Genomic DNA, 16,430 nt, shown 5'->3' with positions numbered 1-16,430 from the left:
TTACAGCAAATTAATTTAATAAACAGACCGGCCTCGGTGGCGTTGTGGTTAAGCCATCGGTCATAAGGCTGGTATGTACTGGGTTCCCAACCCGGTACCGGCCCCCACCCAAAGTGAGTTTTAACGACTCGATGGGTTGGTGTAAGACCACTACACCCTCTTCTCTCTCACTAACCACTAACAAACTAACAACTAACCCACTGTCCTGGACAAACAACCCAGATAGCTGAGGTGTGTGCACAGGACAGCGTGCTTGAAACTTAATTGGATATAAGCACGAAAATAAGTTGAAATGAAATGAAATAATAAACCGGCCTCGGTGGTGTCGTGGTTGAGCCATCGGGCATAAGGCTGGTAGGTAGGTACAGGGTTCGCAACCCTGTACCGGCTCCCACCCATAGCGAGCTTTAACGACTCAGTGGGTAGGTGTAAGACCACTACAACCTCTTCTCTCTCACTAACCACTAACCCACTGTACTGGACAAACAGCCCAGATAGCTGAGGTGTGTGCCCAGGACAGCGTGCTTGAACCTTAATTGGATATGAGCACGAAAATAAGTTGAAATAAAATGAATAATCATCGGTTATTTGACGTAAAACATTTGATTATTCTTGATATAAAACCCGCTACATTTTATCATTAACAACAAGGCTTCTTTTATGTGCTTATACAATCATACCTATGTCCTTTTTTCTATTGATAGCAACTGGCTTCGGTGGCGTCATGGTTAGGCCATCGGTCTACAGGCATGGGATTTTTCATCCAGATACCGACTCCAAACCTGAGTGAGTGCTCCGCAAAGCTCAATGGGTAGGTGTAAACCACTTGCACCGACCAGTGATCCATAACTGGTTCAACAAAGGCCATGGTTTGTGCTATCCTGCCTGAGGGAAGCGCAAATAAAATATCCCTTGTTGCCCGTCGTAAAAGAGTAGCCGATGTGGCGACAGCGGGTTTCCTCTAAAAAAAAATGTCAGAATGACCATATGTTTCACGTCCAATAGCCGATGATAAGATTAAAAAAAATCAATTTGCTCTAATGGCGTCGTTAAGTAAAACACCAAAAAACAAACTACTGATAGCAAGACTATTGATAGCTTCGCATGTTGAATATCTGAATAGATCAACCCAATATGTAATATGTTCATTAGGCGAATACACAAACTTCCATACACAATAGGTTTAAAAAGGGCCTGTTTTGTGACAGCCATCCTTGATAAACAAATATATATAACTGTTAATTAGTCCGAGTACTCTGCTTTTCGGGAACTCATGCTGAGTTTTGCCCGAATTCATTGAAAATGCCCGAATCTGGGTAACAGCATCAGCATTATCGCCGAAGAGTTATATCGGGTTGCATACTTCACAGTTTTACAAGGATTATTTATTGTCCTCAGAATGATCGAAATACGTGGTGAAAACGTTTCAGGGTAGCTCATTTTACTTGGATATCTCTATCGTGTTTGGCCACCGTTTCGTGCGTGTATGGTTACAATCGCTTTCTCAGTCAGACACTATTAACCTTGTAATGAAAATTATAAATTTCTGCCTAGGACCGTGTAGGCAAAGATCCCTGGTTTAACACAACAGTAATCCTATGTTAGACGTTAAATACCTTTACATCGATCATTTACCAGTTCGCTGATATCAAATATTTTACATATTAATCACTAATACACACACTCCAGGATGAAACCCAGGTAGGTAATTGAAATGTTGTTGAATGTGGGTGCTGGCATGTTTCTTCCTATAGTGTGTGCGTATTAATAGTTACTATGTGACATATTTGTTATCGGCGAACTCGAAAATGATCCACGTAATGGTATTTGACCGTACCAATAGGATTATTGTTGTATTAGAGCGAAAATTATTGCCTATTCGGTTGTAGGTAAAACTCCAGACTTTTGTCTGACAGCAGACCGAATATAACCTTCCATCTAGCTCTCTAACGGCAGAGTATTCGGGCTAACAAGCGATTTGTGATAAACCCATTGCCAAAGCATCGACCCCCGAACTACCTCTCCCCCACGCCCACCCCCGCACGCGTTAATTCATTTAATATATGTGTGTGCTGAGGTGTCGTTAAAAATAGTTCTTTCTCGATTATTTACACATTTATGAAATTGGACAATCGTTTAGTATAAAATGTTTCTAAACATCCAATAAATACATGGAAAGAAGTCGATGTTGTCGTTTTAACCCCACTATACCAATGTTATAAAGTTAGTTTTGTTTAACGACACCACTGGACCACATTTATTAATTAATCATCGGCTATTGGACGTCAAACATTTGGTAATTCTGACTTGTAATCATCAGAGGAAACCCGCTATATTTTTCCTAATGCAGCAAGAGATCTTTTATGTGTACTTTCCCACAGACAGGCAACCACATGTTATACAATGACCTCTATCCAGTTTTGGTGCACTGGTTGTCACTAAAAAAAACAGTCAGCTGAATGGATGCACCGAGATGGTTCGATCCTGCGACCTAAACACCTGAAGCGAGCACTCCACCGACTGATCTAAATCCCGCCCCCTATACCAATGAGGCTGGTGGTAAAGACTTGTTTTCTGTTAGGTTTATATCGCCTTAATGTTCGTGGCAGTTACGAATCAACACACAACACACATGGTTTATGGCAGCAAGTGAACGCTTGCACCTCGATGAGTTCATTACACGCGCCAGTGGCGGCTTACTGATCGTCTTTTGAGAAAACACCAAGAGCGTCCGCTGCAATATTTCCAGGGGTGGGTGGAAAGAAAGAAAGAAATGTTTTATTTTTAGGACGCACTCAACACATTTTATTTACGGTTATATGGCGTCAGACATATGATTAAGGACCACACAGATTTTGAGAGGAAACCCGCTGTCGACACTACATGGGCTACTCTTTCCGATTAGCAGCAAGGGATCTTTTATTTGCGCTTCCCACAGGCAGGATAGCACAAACCATGGCCTTTGTTGAACCAGCTACGGATCACTGGTCGGTGCAAGTGGTTTACACCTACCCATTGAGCCTTGCGGAGCACTCACTTAGAGTTTGGAGTCGGTATCTGGATTAAAAATCCCATGCCTCGACTGGGATCCGAACCCAGTACCTACCAGCCTGTAGACCGATGGCCTAACCACGACGCCACCGAGGCCGGTAGGGGTGGGTGGCGACACTCGGAACCGGCCTCGGTGATGTCGTGCTAAAGCCATCGGACATGAGGCTGGTAGGTACTGGGTTCGTAGCCCGGTACCAGTTCCCACCCAGAGCGAGTTTTAACGACTACAGCCTTTTCTCATTCACTAACTACTGACCACTAACAACTAACCCACTGTCCTGGACAGACAGCCCAGACAGCTGAGGTGTGTGTGTGCCCAGGACTGCGTGCTTGAACCTTAATTGGATATAAGCACGAAAATAAGTTGAAATGAATTAACGACACTCGGAAAGGATTGGCGGGATGATTAAAGGAATACTGTTTGTTTTTGTTTAACGACACCACTAGAGCACATTGATTTATTAATCATCGGCTATTGAATGTCAAACATTTTGAAAGAAATAAATATTTTATTTAACGACGCACTCAACACATTTTATTTACGGATATATGGCATCAGACATGGTTAAGGACCACAGAGATATTGAGAGAGGAAACCCGCTGTCGCCACTTAATGGGCTACTCTTTTCGATTAGCAACAAGGGATCTTTTATATGCACCATCCCACAGACAGGATAGCACATACCACGGCCTTTGATATACCAGTCTTGGTGCACTGGCTGGAGCGAAAAATAGCCCAATGGGCCCACAGACAGGGATCAATCCCAGACAGACCGCGCATCAAGCGAATGCTTTACCACTGGGCTAAATCCTGCCCCCAAACCTTTTGACATACATAGTCTCTTAGAGGAAACCCGCCATAAGTATTTCATTAGTAACTCTTTTATATGCACCATCGTACAGACAGGATATCCACGGCATTGGATAGAACAGTCTTTTATATGCACCATCGTACAGACAGGATATCCACGGCATTGGATACAACAGTCGTGCTGCGCTGACTGGCACGAGAAAAGGAGTACTACTACAGTGAACGACGAATTGGTGGTGTGTGGGGTTTTTTGTTGTTGGTTTTCTCGGGGAAAATGCGCGCAGTAATTTTAGTAGGGTTGTGAAAACAGTGGCGAGCGAAGTTTATAGGTGGCGTCGAGACCTGCTTGCCCGGAAATGTATTGAAAACAAGAAGAACATCCATTGACCAAAGAGGAGAGATTTGTGTCCCGACTAGATTCGCTGCTTACTACCTGTCAAGGTGAAAACATACATTACATAACAAGCGGGAGAAATGCGTAATTCTCGTGTTTTGTTCTCGCCAATAAGTTGCAATAACCAATCAAATCTGCTTGACGCATGCAGCGAACTATAAACCTGAACGTGAACAGATTTTAGTTGTCACCAGTCCGTCCTTTATATTACAGCAAACATGGTAAGAAGAACGTCTATTCACATTTTAAATAACATATCGTAATATCTTAGCAAATTGTGTTTGTATTCAAAGTGTTATGATTACAGAGGTGTGTGTTTAAAGCCCTCGTTTGGGAGCCCCCCCCCCCCCCCAAAAAAAAAAAAAAAAAAAAAAAACAATTCTCAACCAGAGCCCGATAGAGCCGTCCTGTCTGTGAAGAAGTAACATAGGCCTACAAAGATTCCATCCTGCTAATGAATAGGAAAATGTAGAATTGTCTATAAAAATTATACCAAAATTCTTTTAAATGTTTAACATCCAATAAGGGGCGGGACGGGACGTAGCCCAGTGGTAAAGCGCCCGATTGATGCGCGGTCGGTTTGGGATCGATCCTCGTCCGTGGGCCCATTGGGCTATTTCTCGTTCCAGCCAGTGCACCACGACTGGTATATCAAATGCCGTGGTATGTGCTATCCTGTCTGGGAAATTGCATATAAATATTAGAAAAACTACTGGGTATAATATCCGCCCGCACCCCCCCCCCCCCCCCCAAACAATATTTCTTAGAATTAGTGTAAATTTAGGGTTAGGGTTAGTTATATACAATACCTTTAAACATTTTGTTCTATAAAAGCAACATAATCTTAATATTTCGTAATCCAGTATCGCTACGTTTTGCCTTTATAAAATTAGACATTTTGACTATTCTTTGTAAAATTTCCTCCAATACGGTGCTTTTATTGGTGCTTTTGGTGGAAATATATAGCACAGAAGACACAATGGGGCATTATGGGACTAAAGGTTCGTTTTATTCCGTAAACACTCTGTTCATTCCGTTAAAATACACGCTATGAGATTTAAAAGTATTAAAATGCAGTCTCACTTGTTGATCCACTGCGTGGCCGAATGGATACAGTGCTCGGCTACAGTTCCGATGGTCTGGAGTTCGAATCTAGTATGTTACTTGGTCTGGAGTTCGAATCCAGACCCTAGCACTTGATATCACTAATTCAATACCTCAAATGGAGGGGTACGGGAGGTATACCCCTGGTATGTTACTTGTTCTACGGATTCTCCATACTACAGGGCGGGAATTATGTGACACCACCACCACCCCTAGTATGTTACTTGTTCTACGGTATCTCCACACAACAGGGTGGGAATTATGTAACACCCCCACCACCAACACCACCCCTGATATGTTACTTGTTCTACGGTATCTCCACACAACAGGGTGGGTGTCACGGGGATTCTATAATACCCGTAACTGAATGAAACACGATTATCCAAATATCTCTCCTAACTGTATATCTATTAGATCTCTGTATCGGGCAGTATATACCCGCGTATGGCTCGTCTAGGTATGATCAGAGATACGATCTTATATAAAGTATATATTATTATAGAACGTTTAGTTCACTAGAAAACACAACAAAAACACAATACACGTTGGAATCTGTATTAACCTACACTGATAAATGTACTGCCGCAGTAGTTAATTAATAACAACAATAATAACAACCCAGAACTGATCACTTAATTAGTTAATCTCTAGGTGTCTAGTTTACACAATATGCTAATCACTTCACCGTGACACAACACCCACACGTGTGATAATTGAGAAACGCTTCCAGGAGAACTTAATTAATAAAGGAATTTCAACTCTATTCCTAACTGGTTAATTTTTAATTAACCCTAACTACTCATTCAATAACCTTGTAACACAGAATTAATACTGGTACATATCACAATAAAGACAATAACCTACAGTTTACCTAGGTCCTCTAGGATGACTGGCTAAGCTTTATATATAATTATTTAGGACAGTGAGCCTACAGATTACTGCGTCAGATGACCGGCAGCACCGTCTAAATAATATTGGTATAATACAGTATTAAAATATTTAAAGTCACATCAATCACATCAAGGTTATACACAGAGCATAAAATATATATTTACCAAAGTCCCGTCTGAACTAATATAGATCGTTCAGTGGACGACGACCGTTCCCCTGGATACCTCCAAATGTCTCTCCTCAATATCTCTAAAATCCTAGCTATTTATTCAAAACTCTCAGACAGCGAATATCGCCTGGGGGTACATCGCGGCACCGAATCCCTACAAGTGCTATTTCCACCGCGCCCAGCGGTAAGTTTTTTTCTCAGATCGTCAGACTTAATGTCGCCAGTTCGCTAGAGATTCCGTGGTCGCGCGGACGTATTACGTAACTACTGGCCACATGGCCTCCGCACCTTGCTGGGTGTGTTATAGAAACAGCTCGATGACCGTCGCGCAAAGGTATCACGTAACAAGTTGTCCATCTGGGCTTAAGTGCAATTTGGAACTGCACACGGCCTTCTAAAACAATTAATATCGCCACAGGCGAAAGAAATTAAGAGCATGTACCGTCACAGTGGGAATTCTGTAACACCCCCTCCCCCACCACCACCACCACCACCACCACCACCACCCCTGGTATGTTACTTGTTCTACGAATTCTCCACACTACAGGGCGGGGATTCTGTGATACCACCACCACCCCTGGCATGTAACTTGTTCTACGGATTCTCCACACTACAGGGTGGGAATTCTTTGACCCTCCCCCCCCCCCCCCCCCCCCCCCCCACACACACACACACTCCTGGTATGTTACTTGTTCTACGGATTCTCCACACTACAGGGTGGGAATTCTGTGACACTCACCACCACCCCACCACCACCCCTGGTATGTTACTTGTTATACGGATTCTCCACACTACGGGGTGGGAATTCTGTGACCCCACCCCCACCCCCAACCCTGGTATGTTCCACGGATTCTCCACACTACAGGGCAGGAATTCTGTTTCTTCTCCTTGTACCACGACTTGTGCATCGAACGAAGGACGCGATGTTGCATTTGCATATAATATAATAATAACTAAGACTGGTTCCTGAATATACATCCTGTACCTCATCGCAACCCATTTACATATAATATACTAAATAACTAGACTGGTTCCTGAATATACATCCTGTACCTCATCGCAACCCATTTACATATAATATACTAAATAACTAGACTGGTTCCTGAATATACATCCTGTACCTCATCGCAACTCATTTACATATAATATACTAAATAACTAGACTGGTTCCTGAATATACATGTACCTCATCGCAACCCATTTACATATAATATACTAAATAACTAGACTGGTTCCTGAATATACATCCTGTACCTCATCGCAACCCATTTACATATAATATACTAAATAACCAGAGACTGGTTCCTGAAAATACATCCTGTACCTCATCGCAAACATTTACATATAATATACTAAATAACTAGACTGGTTCCTGAATATACATCCTGTACCTCATCGCAACCCATTTACATATAATATACTAATTAATCAGAGACTGGTTCCTGAATATACATCCTGTACCTCATCGCAACCCATTTACATATAATATACTAAATAACTAGACTGGTTCCTGAATATACATCTTGTACCTCATCGCAACCCATTTACATATAATATACTAAATAACTAGACTGGTTCCTGAATATACATCCTGTACCTCATCGCAACCCATTTACATATAATATACTAAATAACCAGACACTGGTTCCTGTATATACATCCTGTACCCAACATTTTCTCATTCATTCGTAAACTGTTTTCCAAGATTTGGTTTTACTGACCCGTCGCAGGTCCCTCAGTTCGCCGTCAAGGGGATGGCGCGGGCGAGACAGTGACTAACAACCATCAAATATTCACACACCGTAGGGGGCCTACTCGTATCCAAAGCTACACTAATTCCAAGGAAAGAAAATGTTACAGACGTACGAAGTTTCTAGCAACGGGTGTGATTGCCCAATCTTCAGCGTTCAGATAGGGGATTGTGGGGGTTGGGAGCGGTTCCGTTAGTTCCCATATCCGACGCCTGTGTTAAAGGTATTTTCCTTAATACATGTATACGTGTTACAATATGTAAAACATTTTAATATTTCTTCTTCAGAGGGAATGTATCAGTATCCACGTTGGCCAGGCCGGAGTGCAGATCGGCAATGCATGCTGGGAGTTGTACTGTCTGGAGCACGGAATCCAGCCTGACGGACAGATGCCGTCCGACAAGACGATTGAGGGAGGGGACGACTCCTTCAACACGTTCTTCAGCGAGACGGGGGCGGGCAAGCACGTACCCCGGGCCGTCTTCGTCGATCTCGAGCCCACTGTTGTAGGTCAGTAGTTTTCGCTGTGTACTTTTTTATTTGTTTGAAAATACAAACGTCATGGCGGCCATTTTCCAAGAATCCAGTGATATTTCGGTAGGAGCACCGTTTGAGGGTGTATATTACCAAATCCCATAGACGACAATAGTAATACATGTGGCTAAAACTCCTACCTGCAGAGTATCAAGACATAAACATCACGAATATAAATACTACCACCCCTCGCCCTTAAACTGAATCAGAAAAAGAATTGAGGGTGAAGCTCCTCATAACGGGTAGCGTCTATGACTACCCTAGTTCCGCAAAAAAAGTTAGTACTTTTTTTTTTTACAGGTACCCAATACATGTTTCAAGCACAAGGTTACTTGACAAAGTAGTACTAGATAAATAAAATTGCATACGTTATTTGGCCCAGATAAAACTAATTATTTTTTATAATCAACACACTCACATTTATTACCAATCACAGGACTTGTGATGTTAACTTCTCTATCAAAAGTTGGGTGCACCTCGAACTTTGACCCAGCCGGAAGTTATTTGGTTTAGGACTACCTTGAGCCTGTAGCGAAGCTGCCTCTTCATTGGACCAAGTGACAAAGTAACCCAACTGTTATACAAACAAATAACCGCTGTTTAAAGTATTTTCCCTCTAAAAATGCCCAATCACTGTCCTAATGTAAAGAATTTATATATTTAAAGGGGCGGGACGTAGCTCAGTGTTACAGCGTTCGCTCGATGCGCGGTTGGTGTGGGACTGATCCCGTCGGTGGGCCCATGAGGATATTTCTCGTTCCAGCCAGTGCACCACGACTGGTATATCAAAGGCCGTGCTATGTACTACCCTGCCTGTGGGATGGTACATATAAAAGATCCCTTGCTGCTAATCGGAAAGAGTAGCCCATGAAGTGGCGACAGCGGGATTCCTCTCTCAATATGTGTGATCCTTAGCCATATGTCTGACGCCATATAACCGTAAATAAAATGTGAGTGCGTCGTTAAATAAACATGTCTTTCTTCATATATTTGAAAACAACCAAAAGCAAACCACAACATAAAATACGTTTAGTAACTTTACATTTTATGTTGGATGGTTTTCAAACCCGGCGGTGCAGAGGCAAGAGAACGTTCCTCGTTTAGTTAAATGTTTTTAGGTCTACCCGTAGAAGACGCTATCACTGTGTCCTTATTATTTGTGTAAAGCTACCACACATGTAACATGACTGTCCATAAATGCGCCATCTTAAATTAGAACCAAATGTCGACCTATTGGCCTCAGATTAGTTATCTTCCCAAAATTAGTCCGCGCAAGTAGTCTGCTATTTGACTGTGATTATTTCATGGCAGACAGCTCTGAAGTGGCAACTATTTGACTGAAGTTGACAGGTGAGAGCATGTAGTTTGTAAACATGTGTAACTTGTTGACATTCAAGACTTGTTTATGGTAATTCCGGCCTATGGAAAACTAGTGCTTTTTGTGTAAAATGGGTGTACTGCGACAAGGTTTAAAGGGTGTGTTTGTTTAAACCAATATCCTGTGAGAAAGAGCTGGACAAAAGGGGTTGTCCTTTTCAGGGTATACAAAAATCCACGGGCCTGATGATATTAATAAAAGTGTTATAGCCACTAAGGCTATATAGAAACATGTAGCAAAATTAATTGTAGTCTTTGGCCCTGATATTCATTGAGTATTTTGATTTGTCTCTCCAGACGAGGTTCGTACCGGAACTTACCGCCAACTGTTCCACCCGGAGCAGCTGATCACCGGCAAGGAGGACGCCGCCAACAACTACGCCCGCGGCCACTACACCGTGGGCAAGGAGATCGTCGACGTCGTCCTCGACAGGATCCGGAAGCTGGCCGATCAGTGCACCGGTCTCCAGGGATTCCTCATCTTCCACAGTTTTGGCGGAGGAACCGGTTCGGGTTTCTCCTCTCTGCTCATGGAGCGACTCTCCGTCGACTATGGGAAGAAATCCAAGCTGGAGTTCGCTGTATACCCAGCACCCCAGGTTAGAACTTTTTTAATAATCTTGGGAGGGGAGGGGGGGGGACATAGTCCAGTGGTAAAACGCATGCCGTATACGCTTTTGGTTTCGTATCGATCCCGTCGATGGGCCCATTGGGCTATTTCTCGTTCCAGCCAGTGCACCACGATTGTTATAGGCCCTATCAAAGGACGTAGTGTTATTCTGTCTGTGGCATGGTACATATAAAAGATACCTTATTACTGATATAAAAATGTAGTGGGTTCAGGGTTGAAAATAATCATGATTGTTTTTTAAAAATCAAAAAAATCAGATTTTTTAAATTTAAATCTGATTTTTTTTATTTAAATCAGATTTATTTGATTTTTTATTTTTTTTTACTTTAATTTGGAGCTTCTGAATTGAATACTTGCTCCCTATTAAATACAGAAATGAGGCAACAAAATAGTATTTTAATACTTTTATTGAACAAAAACAATGTGTTCTCAGTTTCGCAAACGGTATGTCATTATGTGTTTAATTGTTAACAATTATTGTCTGGCGTTATTTTGATTATTTGGCTATATGGTTTAACATGTCGGCAAAATAAATTCGTTGTAGAAGCATCTCTTGGGGTATATGGCTTTTTATGTACCCTCTGTGTGCTCTTTTACCTTCGGCTCGGGGTAAAAGAAAGCACAGAGGGTACATAAAAAGCCATATACCCCTCGTGATGCTTCTACAACTACATTATCTAGCGTAAGTAACAATTGATTTTAAATAACACTTAATTTTTTGTACTGCAAGTTAATTGATAAATCACATGTTTACAAAATAATCAATAAAAATAAATGCAATAATCATAAAAATCAAATGAAACATAACAAAAAAACAAAATCGAAATGCATGATTTTTTTTTTTTTTGCAGTGATTTAAATGATTTAAATCAAACAACTCTGAGTGGGTTTCCTCTCTAACAGTCAGATTTACCAAATGGTTGATATCCAATAACAGATTAATACATAAATGTGCTTCAGTGGTGTCGTTGAACAAAACATACTTTAACTTTAATAGTCAATAGCCAATTCCCAAACAATGAAATTCCCATGACTGATGTATCAAAGACGGTGACGTGTGCTGCCCTGTATTGAAAATGCAGACAAGATCCCAGGTTGCTAACAATGTTTTTTTGTTTCTCTGATCCAACAACCGATGATTTAATGCTCTAGTGGAGTTCATAAACAATATTTTTAAGCATCTGCTAGTCTTATACAATATTATTTGTAATGAGCAGTCATCTGTCTTGTGGAACAAAATAGCATGTAGCCTCGTATTACATGTAATTAGATTTTTAAAACACTTAATTAAGACTTATAATTTTTTTATCACATATTGCTTACATATTAATTTTCCAGATCTCGTCGGCTGTAGTGGAACCGTACAACTCCATCCTGACCACCCACACCACCCTGGAGCACTCCGACTGCGCCTTCATGGTCGACAATGAGGCCATCTACGACATCTGCCGTCGTAACCTTGACATTGAGCGTCCGACGTACACCAACCTGAACAGACTTATTGCGCATATCGTCAGTTCCATCACCGCCTCTCTCCGCTTCGACGGCGCCCTCAACGTCGACTTGACCGAGTTCCAGACCAACTTGGTGCCCTACCCACGAATCCATTTCCCCCTGGCCACCTACGCCCCGGTGATATCCGCCGAGAAGGCCTACCACGAACAGCTGTCTGTTTCCGAGATCACCAACGCAACCTTCGAGCCTGCCAACCAGATGGTCAAGTGCGATCCTCGTCACGGAAAGTACATGGCCTGCTGCATGCTGTACCGTGGTGACGTCGTGCCCAAGGATGTCAACGCCGCCATCGCCACTATCAAGACCAAGAGGACCATCCAGTTCGTCGACTGGTGTCCCACCGGTTTCAAGGTCGGCATCAACTACCAGCCGTCCACTGTCGTCCCGGGAGATGACTTGGCCAAGGTCCAGCGCGCCGTCTGCATGTTGAGCAACACGACCGCCATCGCCGAGGCGTGGGCGCGTCTCGACCACAAGTTCGACCTGATGTACGCCAAGCGCGCCTTCGTCCACTGGTACGTCGGTGAGGGTATGGAGGAGGGAGAGTTCTCAGAGGCTCGCGAGGATCTGGCTGCCCTGGAGAAGGACTACGAGGAGGTTGGCGTCGACTCTGTGGAGGGTGAGGGTGAAGAGGAGGGTGGTGACGAATACTAAGCGACTTCCAAGACTTCCGTCTAGAACCGTCCTAATTTATACCCCAACGAGAAGCTGTAACTAGTGTTTGCAATAAAATTAACACAACAAATACGTGTATTTTGTTTTTAATGTGAAGAGCAGCTGTCTAAACTGGGTTGGGGGATTCGGGTTCTAGCTTAGTGTATAGCGCTCGCTTGAGGTGCTTGGATCGATACGTGAATTGAATTACGTCTAGTTGGGCTTTTCCTGTCTCAACCAGTGCTTCATGATTGGGATATTAAAGGCTATGACATGTGATGTCTCTGGTTAAGAGCATTATAAAAGATTCATTGCTGCTAATGGAATAATGTAATTGCAATGGTTTCCTTCAAAGATGGGTGTCCGAAGTAAAAGGTTTTTGACATTTAATAGGAGATGTGCTCTAGTGGTATTAAACCAAATACACTTTTAACTGTTAACGTGGACACGAGCAAGGGTGTACAGAGGTAAATAGGGTCGTAGACAGGACATAGTTTGTGAGGGAAAGGGCACATAAACAAATTCGCCAAAAGGGTATCCCACTGGGAATATTTTAGATAGATTTCTTCTTGAACCTCTCTAGTAAATTAATGTTTTGTATAACACAACGTTAGCACATAAAGAACTAGTAGGTCCTGTTGAAAGTGCTGGGGCCAGCTTTGGTAATAGAACATAACATTATTACAAAGCCGGTGTCCATTGTACGTGATCGATCCTGCGGTCCATTAGTCGCCACGCGAACGCTCTACCAATGAACTGGTGTATTTTTTCCGTTGGCAGCAAGAAACTTTTCAAAATGTATAAATTATACGCCACCAAAAGGAATGTTTCAGTATGAATGTCGCAGGTTTTTTCTTCTCGAGGCAGCATGCTAAAACGTTTTAGTGATCGAGCGATCGCCTAAAATGTGATGGACCTCGATGAGCTCTGGTGTTCTCCCATCTCGGCTAGTGCTACTCGACTAATATACGTGGTATGTACTGTCACGTTTATGCGAAAGTGCATTTAAAAGATCGTTTGCTGCTTTCTGGAAGAAGTAGCCTGTTTGGCGACAGCGGATTAATTGTTTCCCCTCTCAATACATCTTTTAGAAAGAAAAGAAAAAATGTATAATTTACATTAATACCTGTTATCCGTTGCTGTGTTTTGTTGAGGGTAAAGTGCTCGCCTGATGCGCAGTCCTGCCTGGGATCGATGCCCGTCGGTGGACCCATCGGGCTATTTCTCGTTCCAGCCAGTGCACCGCGACTGGTACTTCAAAGGCCGTGCCTGTTGGATTGTGCACATACAAGATCCCTTGCTAATAACAGAACACAGTGTAGTGGGTTTCCTCTCTAAGACTCTCAAAATTACAAACTGTTTAATATCCAATAGCCGATGATTAATAAATCAATGTGCTCTAGTGGTGTCCATGAACAAAGTAAACTTTTAACTTTTTTGTTGGGTTGTGGTTAACATTTGTGATACTTTTTCAATACAAGAGTTGTTTTTTGGTTTTCAAAACCTAAAATACAATTGTATATTTTTTACATTCGTATAATGCTCGGCGCAGACGAGCGTTTTTTAAAGCATGCGTCTCGTGTGCGCCTACCTGCGATGCGTTCCTGCGATCCACTGACGATTTCTTTTATTAATTAATTTATTTATACTTTACTCTAGGAAAAATAACAAAGATTAAATGTAATTTATTAATACATTTTAAAACATAATCAACTTTATTTAAAACATTATGTACAATATACTATTACGATATAAATCTTTCTTATTTCACAATTATTTGTTTTAATTATTATTATTATTAGGCATAGTACAATGAATGCAATAATTTATATTTTTTAATTTCATCTATTTAGAAATGTCATTAATTACACATGCCTAGTCTTTGTTTCAAAGATGAGCAGTAGAAAACTATTTGTGTTGAAACATTGTTAATGGTCGGGTCTGTTTTCACAGTTCTATTCATCACTGAAATAATTGTTAATTGTTAAACTGTCAGTTGGAGAGGCCATTTCGAAAGGCATGTTACTGAATAGACAGATGATTGGTCAATATAAAAACGCAAGTAGACGCAAGTAGGCGCACACGTGCGTTTTTAGACGGATGCGGCAGGAGACGGATGCGTTTGTGCGTCTAAAATCAAACATGTTTGATATTTGAAAAATCGACGCAGCACTAAAAAAGCAACGCAGAGGGGGTCGCACACCATGCGTTTTTACTGCATTCATACGGATGCGTTTTTTAACGCAGACGCATGCGTTAAAAAACGCTCGTCTGTGCCGAGCATTATACCTGCATCGCGATGAGCGTCTGGTCTTGATTGGCATTTTACTCACTTTGAATAATGTTCTATTTAATTATTGGCAACTCGGTCTTATTTACTCATTTGCTTATATAGACGAGCGTGTATTAAAAAAAAAACCCAGTTTGTTTCGTTTAAAAAAAAGTGTTTTTTTAACGAATACATTAGCTATTGGATGTGAAACATTTGATAATTCGGACACGTAGTCATCAGAGGAAACCCGCTACATTTTTCCTGACGCAGCAAGGGAACTTTTATATGCACCTTCCACCAGACAGAAAAGCACATACCACGGCCTTTGACCAGTTGTGGTGCACTGGTTGGAACGAGAAAACCCCAATCGGTTAAATGGATCCACAGAGATGGTTCGATCTTGCGACGCAAGCACCACTCAGCCGACAGACCTAATTCCCGCCCCGTCAGTTTATAACGCCAGAGAAAACATCCGGCTTGGGCAGTTTCTGTTAAAGTTTAACGTTAAAGTTTCGCATTTAGATCAGTTTCTAAAACATAATAATTCCTAGGTCATTGGAATTCGGTTTATAAGGATAATCGTCACAGTGCATGCGAAAAGAATTAAAAATTAATTAATTAAACATTTTTATTAAAATATATTTTCTTTTTTCGGGGTTTCACGATAAAGTTTCGCATTTAAATCCGTTTCAAACAAACTATATATCCTACTTCAGTGGAAATTTGTGCATGTGTTCCCGAAAACGTTATTTGGGCCTTAGCTGTTCCTGCGAATTTTCAACACAGTGCATAAGAAAAGAACTAAAAATCAATTAATTTAGCATTTTTAAGTAAAATATATTTCTTTCGCTTCAACGTTAAAGTTTTGATATTTTAGTTCCATTTCTTACCAAATATAAGTGGTAGATCAATGAAACTTGGTGTATAGTTATACGTATCCATCACAATGCATGTGCTGAAAAAAAAAATAGTAGTTCAATTTTGTGTATGGTCCTTATCAAAGAACTATTCAATAGCACTGTTGTTTGTCGAAAACATTGGGCAGTGGCTTATATACTCTTCAAAAAAGATGGGAAACCTGAAATATTAATGTTAATATCAACTATTAGACCGAATATACGTTTTGACCACAGACATCCTAGTAACGAACGTTCAGGTCTGTTTATCAACACATTGAAACACATTCCATAGTTTGCACGTGCATCACGCAGTTGCCCCGTACACGTGCGTGGGGTGTCTTTCTCGATTTTGACAATTTCTAGGAAAGAGTTATTGT

At 41.5% G+C, this 16,430-nt stretch overlaps 1 protein-coding gene across 2 annotated transcripts; it reads left to right on the top strand.

Annotated features, from left to right (window-relative positions):
• Positions 1-4,166: 4,166 nt before the first annotated feature.
• Positions 4,167-12,973, top strand: LOC121382965 (tubulin alpha-2/alpha-4 chain-like). 2 transcript variants are annotated; one of them, XM_041512659.1, is made up of 4 exons: positions 4,167-4,303; positions 8,459-8,681; positions 10,380-10,681; positions 12,052-12,973. In XM_041512659.1, exons 2-4 carry the CDS (start codon positions 8,561-8,563, stop codon positions 12,880-12,882), a joined length of 1,254 nt encoding a protein of 417 aa, XP_041368593.1. In that variant the 5' UTR covers positions 4,167-4,303; positions 8,459-8,560; the 3' UTR covers positions 12,883-12,973. The 2 variants fall into 2 exon arrangements, with proteins under 2 accessions (XP_041368593.1, XP_041368592.1); XM_041512658.1 differs by lacking the exon at positions 4,167-4,303 and adding an exon at positions 4,324-4,477.
• The last annotated feature ends 3,457 nt before the right edge of the window (positions 12,974-16,430 follow it).

This window comes from Gigantopelta aegis, chromosome 10, assembly GCF_016097555.1.
Source record: "Gigantopelta aegis isolate Gae_Host chromosome 10, Gae_host_genome, whole genome shotgun sequence".
NCBI classification, from domain to species: Eukaryota; Metazoa; Mollusca; class Gastropoda; order Neomphalida; family Peltospiridae; genus Gigantopelta; species Gigantopelta aegis.
Note: the sequence above shows the minus strand (reverse complement) of the source record. Positions and strands in the feature narration are given on the sequence as shown.

Coding starts and splice junctions, on each gene's coding strand:
- LOC121382965 (XM_041512658.1), top strand. Junction 8,682..10,379: donor TCTCGAGCCCACTGTTGTAG/GTCAGTAGTTTT, acceptor TTGTCTCTCCAG/ACGAGGTTCGTACCGGAACT. Junction 10,682..12,051: donor CTGTATACCCAGCACCCCAG/GTTAGAACTTTT, acceptor TTAATTTTCCAG/ATCTCGTCGGCTGTAGTGGA.